This window comes from Phalaenopsis equestris, unplaced genomic scaffold (genome assembly GCF_001263595.1).
Source record: "Phalaenopsis equestris unplaced genomic scaffold, ASM126359v1 Scaffold209386, whole genome shotgun sequence".
Lineage (NCBI taxonomy): Eukaryota > Viridiplantae > Streptophyta > Magnoliopsida > Asparagales > Orchidaceae > Phalaenopsis > Phalaenopsis equestris.
In genome coordinates, this window is record NW_018228555.1 from 10,791 (window position 1) to 22,123 (window position 11,333).

Below are 11,333 nucleotides of genomic sequence, written 5' to 3' on the forward strand. Positions count from 1 at the left end.
GGGCTGAATCAGAACTCGCCACCTCCTCTTCCTCCATAGACGATTCCAGGAAGGCCGATCTCTCTTTCGAAGATGTCAGCAATAAAGGTAAACCCGCACATTGCCTCCCTTTCTTCTCCTCTGATTAGCACGCTTCTCATTCTCTTTTCCCCATTTGATATTTTTACAGAGCTGAATGGCCTTATCGAACAATACTTCAAAGGGGACGAACAAATACTTCCTTCGATTATGGAGGCTATCATGAAGCGAGGGCTTTCGAGGAAGCATGAAGAGACGGATGATGAGTTGATGGACGAGCTCCGGATGGTGCCGCTGGAGAACGTCACGAACGCCGAGTTCGAATCCGACTTTGAGGAGCTCCACGAGACCGATGAGGAGATTGACGACCTCTATAATGCGCGCGATTACGTCCAGAAGAAGATGATGAAGGATGAATTTTTTAACATGGATGATCGAAAGTGGGATGAAATGATCAAAGAGGCAACAGAGCAGGGCTTCCTGAAGGATACTAGGGAATGTGAGCAAATACTTGAGGATATGCTCAGCTGGGACAAGCTCCTTCCTGGTAAATATTAAGATAGCCGTTAGGATTACTCGCCATATTTCTAGCCGCTCTTTCTATAACTTGTCCGTTGAAGTCACTAATGAATCCATTGTGAAATAATTTAGATCAGTCTTTTTTTACTACATACCTAGCAGAAGAGGGGTTGGCAGAAAGGGAGACTGTTATTTTCTTAAAATTTTATTTGTACTCATCATAGTGGAAGGTTTCTTTGCTTCATAAAGTTACCGGAAAGCGGCATGAAATTGTCTTTTGGATGGAAGATTTTGAGGATGATTACCGACTGGCTGATATTTTTGTCTCTTGTCTAGCAAAGATCCTTATTTCACAGCGATTACATGCCATGACCATGCAAAACTCACCTATTACAGGTTTTACCATCAATGGACTCCGCTGTTGTTTTGTGCTAATAGTGCAGTTGAGTGGAATTTGACATAGAATGGATACTGTGAAATTTTGGCTCTTTGGTTGTAATTATAATTGTGTTCATTGAAAAACGTAGCACAGAGCCTTAGAGAGTATATTTTATCCTTTATTAGTGAACTATGCCGTTGATTTTTATTTTTCTTATCTTTCAACCGTCCCTTGTTCTAGTGGTTGCATGCAAGCCCAAATTATGCCACTGTCCGAAGGACTGGGGTGTTGATGATTGTCTTAGAATCTATCCGTCCTACAAACTGATGTGGTACTAGGGCAGCCAAAAGGGAAGGGAAGTGAACCAGAGCCCATTGGTAGAGAGAGAATAGCGATGAGGGATAATATGAGAAGCTTTAATTTTAATTCATTAATCAATGGCCCAACAAGCTATATTTCAAGTTGCAAGATACAATCAAGTTAAATTTTGATTTTAATTTTATTCAAATTTTTTTCTTAATGAATAATTCAAATTATCTAAAGTCTAGAACACTTGAAGCAAATTATGGAGGTTTTGTTTCCCAAAGTCACAATGCATTATTACATCTTTGTTTGATTAGTGCCATACAAAACTGTATTGTCTCATGGAAGTACAATAATTGGTAACACAAACTGATTGACATTGAAATAATCTAATTTTGATGGCATATGTTTCTTCATCTTGAAGAATTGGGGAAAAAAATAAATACTGGACTCTTCAAACTGCGTTACAGTAATGTTAGCTGTAAAAAAGCTCTGTTCAAACTAGCTCATTTTCTTAAACACAGAATCATCATACTTACAATCGTATTTAATCACATCATCACGCTTGGCATAAACATGCTAGGAGAAGAAGGTAATGCGACTATAGGATTTAGTTGGGTCTAGGAAATTGGAGTGTACTTTAAATTTCATTAACCACTTTTATCTTCTCATCAAGCCAATTTGTTGACATTCATATAATCATGTAACTTTCATCAATAACTCATGAATTAAAACTGTTACTATTTGGAAATTTTTATGTAATATGGAAATGTTTAGGTCTGAATTTGATTCAGTAGCTATTAAACTCTAATGAGTAATCATATTTGTTGTGAGTCAATAAAGAATAGGCAGATTTGTGAGAGATGGTTAGCATTAGCTTGATAGCTAGAGTCGAAACATTATGGACAAAAAAGTTGTTGGCTAGAATTTATTTTTACAAATGTGCTTTTAAGGAGGAGATAGGGTCAAGGCTTGATGTGCATTAAGGAAGTTAAAAGTTGTGTTAAGCTGGTCAATTGTGTAATGTGATTAGTAATTGTGAACTGAGTGAGCACACATGAAGAAGAGAAGAATTAAAAATGGTAGCAACGATGCAAGATGGAAGCATGCAGGTGAGTAGGTGTAAACAAGCCAAGCTTGAGCGAGCCCATGCGCGACTGATTAAAAAATATCACTATTCGTGTTTGACACGTTTATATATTGAACGCAAACAATTTTTCGTATTCTGCTCGTTTGTTTAGCGAGACGCTGGTCACTTACAACGAGCTATTTTTATTGCCCTAGTTGACTCGTTTGCTTAGCGAGTCGAACACAAGCAGTTCATGAACAACAAGCAGTTTTTACAGCTCCAATCACGCAGTCGTAGAATGTTAAGGGTAGGGGGGGATTTAAATCTTATTATTTATATTAAAATATTTATTTAAATAGAATTTAACATGTTCTTATTATATTGTTTTAATCAATAACTTTAATTGATGATAAATTTTTGTAGCCTTGTAGTCAATTAAATTTTTAAAAATAATACTAATAAATTATATATATATATATATATATACCTTTAGACCCTAAACTATGCATACACAAATAAAATTTCAGCAAATTAAATAAAATTAAACTAAAACACACACACATATATATTATTTTTATTTTTTATTTTTTGGGAAACCCGGAAGCACTTTTATTTCATAAAAGAAAATGATACAAGATTTTATGGTTGGTGGATCCCTCTAACAAAACCCGAAAAATACATACTACACTCATAGGGTTCAACAACCAAGATTACAACTAACCCAAAAAAGTTCTCTGAAAACTGTTACATGTATACCCAACACAAAAAACTCCAAAAATAAGTATACTCATGTTCATTATATCTCTGTAGAAGATCTCCAAAGAAGAAAAAACCATTTGTGTACCCGAATCTGTAAACAAAAATAAAAAACAACCAAACCAAAGACAGCAACAGAAACAATGCCATCACATGTAAGATAAGATTCTGAAGAAAGGTAAATCAAGGTTATCTCCATTCAGCAGCCGTTTCAAAGTAGGATCAGCTCTAGCTAGATAATTGGCTGGGCAGTTTGCTTCTCTTAGTATATAGTTCCAAGAAGTAACAATTTTGGCAGCTAGTTGTTTGATCATGCTTAAGTAATCACAAAGAAACCATGGTGGTTCATTACCTTTTGTTAAAATGTCAATGTGAACAAATGAATCTGTCTCAATTTACAAGTATTTCCATTTCAAAGTTACAGCCGCATGAATTGCCTTCCAAATTGCATACAATTCTGCAGATAGAGCACAAACAACCGTAAAAGGTGAGGGAAAAAAAGCATAGAAGTTTACCAGAATAAGATCTGAATACTCCACCAGCACCAACACACCCATTCCTCCAACTTCCATCTGTATTAGCTTTGATCCAAGGAAAGGATGGTTTCATCCACCACACAAGAGATACCATATTTCTACCTGTAATAGTTGGGACTATACCCAGCAAAGTGTCACACCTAGCAAAGAAACTTGGTTTGTGTTTATGGTAGATAAGCAGTTTATGAAGATAGGAGAGGATATTAGATACTACTTTTTTCTGTTTAATGTGTATTTCCTCATGTTTGTGAGAATTTCTGGCTAACCAGATAAACCATATTCAGATAAGTAGGATTAAATTAAAGATATGCAGTTTATGAAGAGGATGATGCCAATATTCCATGCAATGAAACAAGTCAACCCAACCAGATGAAGGGGTTTTGATGTCAACCGGATCCCCCAGAGTTTTCCAAACTTTAAAGGAAAAGGGACATGTGAAGATCACATGATTAACAGTTTCCTCATCTGATTTGCAAAAAATACATTGGGAAGGGAATCTCAAGCCCTTTAATTTAAGATTATCATCCATTGGAATTAATCCATGTAAGACTCTCCAACTGAAGAAAGACATATGATAAATATTTGTTCCAAATCACATTACCCCATTCAATGTTATACCAAGTAAACAGCTTTGTGTATATTGTTTTTGTGATAGAGCAGTTAGGATTTTCAGACAGGAGAAGGGTGTCCTTCTCGTTTTTATCAAAAGGAATCTTAGAAATAGAGGTAGCCCTGCCCTCATCTAACATATTAATAAGCATCTCCATATTCTAGCCAGCATCTAGAAAACAATCAGCCACTGCTAAACCATTGTTTTCTTGAGGTATGAAATGATTTATATCTTCATTGTGCCAATTATCATACCAGAAAGACAGATTACCTTCCCCAATTTTCCAATGGATAAAATCCTCAGCAATGTTTCTGATTTTAAGCATGTCTTTCCAAGTTTTAGAGTCTCCAACCTTAGATTGAACTTCCTACGGATTCTTTATTTTGCTTAGACCATAGAGAGTCAGATTTTCTAAATTTAATAAACATAAGAGTATAATTAACCTCAACAAGATGTTTTAATAGCCTGAAGCCTAGCCCCACAGTTATTAAAGGCCTGCAAAGTACTTTCCAAGTAGACCATATTTTCAATTTGTGGTTACCAGACCACAAAATTTGCTTAAGCAGCCTCTCCAAAATCAGTTGTGTACTTGATTTGATTCTAAGTACCTGTAGAGCATATAAAGAAATAGTAGCTAAAACACTTTTTGGTAATGTAATCCTCCCTCCAAAAGATAGATAAGAGTTAGTTCAATACCCAATCCTGGCTTTAATTTTGTCCACCACATCCTCAAATTGCACCTGCTTTCTTCTGTCGTTGAGCAAGTTTACACCCAAGTACTTTAAAGGAAGAACAACAATGATAAAACCAGTGAAGTCTTGTGCCCATGCCCTCATAGAATTGCTCACAGATTTACCAAAGTACATATGACATTTGTCTTTGTTGAAATGCATACATGATATCTCCTAAAATGACATGAGAGTTTGATAGATACTTTTAATAGAATGTTAGAAGCATTAGCAAATAATATGACATTATCAGCATAGGCCAAATGGCTGATCCCCATTTTAGCCTTTTATTTTTATAATGCGTTGAGGGATGCGACATCTATAGTGAATTGATTAATCCAGAAAAGTAATAAAAAACCAAAATAAAGATGGTGGGAGAAAGAAGATCCCCTTGTTTAATTCAATAAAGATGGTGGGAGAAAGAGGATGTCCTTGTTTAATTCCTTTCTTGAGGTAAAGAAGCCATGAGCTTGACCATTAACAAGCACTTGATAATAGTTTCCTTCAAGCCAGCCTTTAACAAAGTTGCAAGATGTTTAATTAAAGCCCCTGGTTTGATGAACAACAAGTAGAAAATCCCAACTGATAGTATCATAGGCTTTTTTCAAGTCAAGCTTTACAACGAGGTTTACCCCTCTACAAGGCTTGTTGCATTTAGTATCAAGATCACATATTAATTCTTGTGCCAACTTGATATTATTTATTATCCCTCTTCCTTTTTTACTCTCCATGAAGTAGCTGAAGAAGGTTGCTTCGTCAAAAAGCAAGGCTTGCAATTCTCCGTTATGGAAGCCATCGTCGGTTGCTACTCCCGGTTGGAAAAATCGTGAATGAAATGTGAAAGCCATTTGAGGTCGGCGGCGTCCTTCTCCTCCTGCAAAAAATCAAACCTTTTTGAAAACTTGATATATATACATACATACACACATATATATAATATATATGATTTAATTATTTCAAGCCAAACGAGCCGAACAAGAACAAATAAATCTTTGTTCGTGTTTGACTCGTTTATATATTGGTCACACAAAAAAATTATTTTTGCTAAGCTCATTTGCTTAGCAAATGGATTGAACATGAGCAACTTAACTAGCCAAACACAAGCTGTTCGCAAACAACAAGCCGTTTTGACAAACATACAGGTGAGTGAGCAAGTAGACATGCATGTAAGTGACCATGTGGGCAAGTAAGCGCATGAGTGATTGTGCGTGAATCAACTTGAAAAGGCAGGCGAGCATTATGCAATGGGCTAGTTGGTCAATGTGAATGGGCTACGATGAAAGGGATTTGAAAGTGAAGGATGTACTCAAGTGCATTAAATCATGTTTGAAGGTAATTATGAATATATGTTGGTATAATTCGTCATAATTTAAATTAAAATAAATTCATAATTCCTAATAAAATTAAAATAAATATTGAAATATTCTAAATATGTGGCAAAAATCTAATGACTCGTACTTAGCGCTAAGGGGGTGGGAGATCTGTATCTTCTCAAGGCTTGAACTGATAATAAAACCTCAAACAAATTTCTTTCTTAGAAATTATCTACCAACTGACATGTGGCATATGATTCATGCATTTCTACTATGATGGTTTAGATCAAATTAGGAAGAATAAAATGAGTACTAATTACATGAGAAGATGTTACAAGCTACAATGTATTTTTTTGTTCCTTTTCCAGAAGTTATGGCTATAGTCATTAGCTCTGAATATTACACTATTGTGGGACTTTGATTACTGTTTTGTTTTTAATCAATAAGTATGAATTTGCTGCATTGCTTGAGCTATATTTTGGATGAAATCCTTACTTCGTTTTATCTTATTGTTATCACTTGGTCTTGTGAATGTTAATTATATTACTTCAAAAAGAATGCATCACAAAACCATTCATTAGTCTAGACAAAGGAACTCTAAAGAAACATCCTAATAAATAGCATGTTAAAGAAATCAAGAAATTTTCTATTCACATGATAAGAACACCAAATTTGCTGAAGATTAGAATACAAAGTTAGTATCCGTGGAGAAAGATATGTCCAGGATAGATGTTGGAATTTTAAAACCGTATCCTTTAAAGAATCTAAGACGGCAGTGAGTATAGGTAGTGGAGAAGATGTAGCGGCTATAGTTTGAAGAAAATTTTGGAGAAGAGAAGATTCATACTCATGCCTAGGTACAAGAGCAGATAGAATACAAAGCCCAAGCTACAACTTATTTAGGCCAATTACTAATGAATGAGAAAGTGTGACATAAAATATTTAAGATAAGGGAAAGTAGCTCTAAAGCTTCTATATAGTTAGGAATATCTGAGAAGTTTAACAGGGTCTTAGTAGGAAAATAAAGACATATAAAGTTTGGTATATCTTAAAATTATGGCGGCCATGCGAAGACAATTATGTAATTATTTAAAGCATGATTTTAAATATGATTATAATATTTGGTTGAATGAGAATATATGCCTAGATTTGAGTTAAATTGAATTATGAAAACTGATTTTTATATGGATTAATTAATACAGATTACAATAAATATGAAATAAAGAATAGGTTGGATGGGTGTGGTGGTTGGCGGCGGTGGGGTGGGGATGTGTTGAATTAATAAAAGTAGTAAAATAAATTAAAAAAAAAAAAACAAAGCAATGGCTTTGAACAGAGGAGGTTTTCAAAGTCAAAACATTCTCTTTTTTATGTTTCATGTGATTGTGATTGTGATTGTGTTGATGGGATTAAATCATTAATGAGTGAATGGAAAGTGAAGCTTTTTGATAGAAAAAGTATTCGAAGGTTTAATTATTTTCTTCTTTCTCTTTAATATGATTGTCGTTGTGTGGTGGGGTGGGGAAGTATTCTGGATCTTTTGGGTAACTGCCATGATAACTCGATTTATGAAATTAAATTGCTATAGTTGTTAATTGATTTGATGTTTAAAAAAACTTAGCTACTTATTATTTAATTATCTTTTTTTTTCATTCTCTGAGTTATAGTTGCGGTGCCACCTCTCTACATCACTAAATTGTGCTTTCAGGTCTTCATGCCTTACGAACGGGTATTGCCTCAGACCATCCAAATTTTCACCCTGTTTGGTAAACACCTTTGCAATTGTGTGGAATTACATCCTTGCCACTATGAGGAATCAGATTGTTTGAATTTGGACGATGTATGCTAACTAAAAAACTGCATGATTGTGGAATGAACTAAAAAATTGCATGATTTTGGAATTAGCAAAAACTTTTGAATTGAATAAAGAATTATGAACTACAAGTCTCATGAATGAAATCTCAATTGTCATTATCTGTTATTCTTATCACTGGCATATTCAAATTTTGAAGTTTAATCTTCTTACATTACAGTTGGTAGGCATGGCTGTTAATAAATGAAAAGAAACAAAAATATATTTTGAAATCACCTGATATATATATATGTATATATGTGTGTATGTATATATATATAATTAAACTTTTTATGGCGATGTTGTTTTAATTCATGTCAGCTAGAGCATTTATTCACATCTGACCGTTTTTTACAAAGATTATCCTTTGAATGAAGACTTTATGAATTTAATTATTTTGTTATTTGTGGATGGGGATGATTCCATTAATCTTCTATGATTTCAGATGAGATAAAGGAAAAAGTTGAGGCCAGGTATAAGGAGTTAGAAGACATGGTTGGAGAAGGAAAATTAGAACCTGTGGAAGCTTACAGAATGTTCAAAGAATTTGAAGACCGAATGGTTCTTGAATGCCAAGAAATCATGGCAGCAGAAGAGCCTCCCCCTGATGAAAGTGAAACTATCGAATCAAATGACAAGAAGAAGATAGTTTTGGATGATCCACCTGGTGAAGGACCAATCCTAAGGTGGGAATCTCGTGTTGTATTTGCTCCAGGTGGTGATGCATGGCATCCAAAAAATAGAAAAGTCAAACTTTCTGTCACTGTAAAGGAACTGGGGCTTTCGAAGCATGCATTCCGCAGATTAAGAGAGGTAGTTGGAAAGAGATATCATGCTGGAAAAGATGAGCTAACAATCACTAGTGAGAGGTATGCCTATATTTTTGCAATCATTCCCTTCTTTAATATTTGATATTCTTGCCTAGAATTTTGCAATGACCTTCACTTTTAGTACTTTTACAGTTAGTTTGTTCATGATTTCTTCTATATGTTCTGATATTTAAGCTTTTTTATAGAATATTCTTTTGTTTTTAAGCAAAGGAAAAAAGTAACATATAGTAACTGTCGATTGGCATAGTTACTGTTGCGTGCCAAAAAATTCGCGGCTCTAGAGTGATAATTTAATATCTTAGTGTTGTCCGAAGTGTTTTAGGAAGATCCAACACACACAGATAAAAATGAAGTATTAGGAGACCCTAGAATTTTTACATGAAAACAACTTGAAAGGGGAAAAATCATAGGGTCTAGCATATTCCCTAGTATATTCTCAAGTACAGTGGTATGCCCTTCTCTCACGATAGGGAGAAAGATGTTACAATTTTACAATGAAAACTACACTAATCTTTATATAGCTAAAAAATGTGTTAAGAAAAATAATTGTAGTTTGGCTATAACAGTTGGAAGTAGTGGTCGCTGACAGACGGTGGTTGTAGGGGGTGATGGCAGGCGGTGTTTTACGATTGTCAGTGGCTACGGAGGTCAGTGTTGGATAGTGACTGACATCTATGGAGGATGGCGTCGGGTTTTCTCTCCATAATAGGCTTTGGAATTTCATTTCTCTCTCTTCCCCTCTCACCAAGTGAAGGGGGGTCTATTTATAGCTTTTTTGGGAGAGGAACTTTGGTCTTTTGGTGCATAGATTCCCTAACAACCAAGTCGGACGGTCGCCTAAATGATCTTGCAATTGAGCAATTTTAAGCTCGTTTGATACCTCTTATTGTGATGTTTGATTCAACTATAAATATTAAATATATTAATTTAGAGTTCATTCAACCATTCAATTGACGATCCGAAGCCTCTGGTTGTACTTCAACGAATTGATCTCGGCTTTATTGGACTCAGATTCAATCAATTTTAGAGTCTTTGCATTCTTCTTGTCAATACAGTAGTTTAATTATGAACTTGTTAAAATCGGGACTTGAAGAACTTGAATTTGAATTTAGAATATTTATTGCTAAAAATGCATCGATGTTCGTGCCGGATAATTTGTCCTTGATCATATAAATTTTGATGATGTATCAATTGCCCCTTATTTTTGGGCAATGTCGCTTGTGTCATCTGAAAATATGCAGCAAGTATTGAAAAAGTCTTCAACATAATTTCGGATGTTTCGAAGCATTTGTACTTTGAGGAGATTTGATTTATCATAGAGGCTTTGAGAAGTTCATTCTTTTTGTATATTCCATGCTCATGCTCTGATAGGAACTATGATTGAGGATTTAAACCTACAATCATTCATTAGCTTCGAGTGTGAATATTGAAGGAATAAGTGAATGCTACTAATAAGATAGTTAATTAAATGAAGGATATATAGGCAATAGTTTGAGTTTCAATACAACTAAATGATTGCTAAGACAAAAGAGGACAAAGTTTGATCAACCTGTCAAAAATCTTAATGGAAATGTGTTTTTAAAATGCGTTAATGCATCCAATTCTATTAGAGATGCGCCATTGTTATTCACGATGCTTGATAATGTTGCTGAGAAATTTGAAGAAAATCTTGTTGTTCAATTGATAAAGATAATGTAAGTGCATATAAGGCGGTGAGGAGAATTTTAATGGAGAAAAGAAAGCATTTATATTGGATTCCTTGTATGACACAATATCTTGATTTATTACTAGAAAAGTCCAGAGACTTGCCATAACATAAAATTGCTTTGATTAAAACAAAGAGTTAGCGATTACATCTACTATGATTGTTTAGCGTTGAATTCAAAGAGAGTTTAATAATAAAGATCTTACTAAGCCAATCATCACAAGATTTGTTACAATTTATTTGGCTTTAATATTTATGGAGTGAGAAATCGTTTAGTGATATTGTTTCCTTTCCAAGAATTGAATGATAGAGCATGCGCCCAAAAATATGAATGTAAACAAATGAAAAAATAATCTTAATACTACAAAAGCGTTTGGTTGAAGTGTTACGACTTTTTTATTGTGAAAATTTGTCAAAGAATGGGTTTCATCTATGGTGTTATCAATAAAGCAAATGATCAAATAACAAAGAACTTAGTTGGAGTAGCGCCAGCCTATAATGAGATCTTGGAAATTATTGTCCAAAAATGGGACAAATCATATTGTGATTTGCAATTTAATGGATATTTTTTAAATCTCGTATTTCATTTTAATGGTAACTTCTTTGAATATGCAGAGATTAAAATTAGTTTGTATAAATATATGGAATGAATGATAAGCTTTTTAAATGATTTTGAGAAGGCTAATATGTAATTTGATATATTGATCACAAAAAA

At 34.2% G+C, this 11,333-nt stretch overlaps 1 protein-coding gene across 1 annotated transcript; it reads left to right on the forward strand.

Annotated features, from left to right (window-relative positions):
* Positions 1-2: 2 nt before the first annotated feature.
* LOC110036657 lies at positions 3-8,952 on the forward strand (the record flags this gene model as incomplete). The annotated part of the gene is made up of 3 exons (XM_020741153.1): positions 3-87; positions 170-565; positions 8,529-8,952. Coding segments are annotated over 3 exons (905 nt in total), but the record flags the coding sequence as incomplete, so codon positions are not given.
* Positions 8,953-11,333: the final 2,381 nt, after the last annotated feature.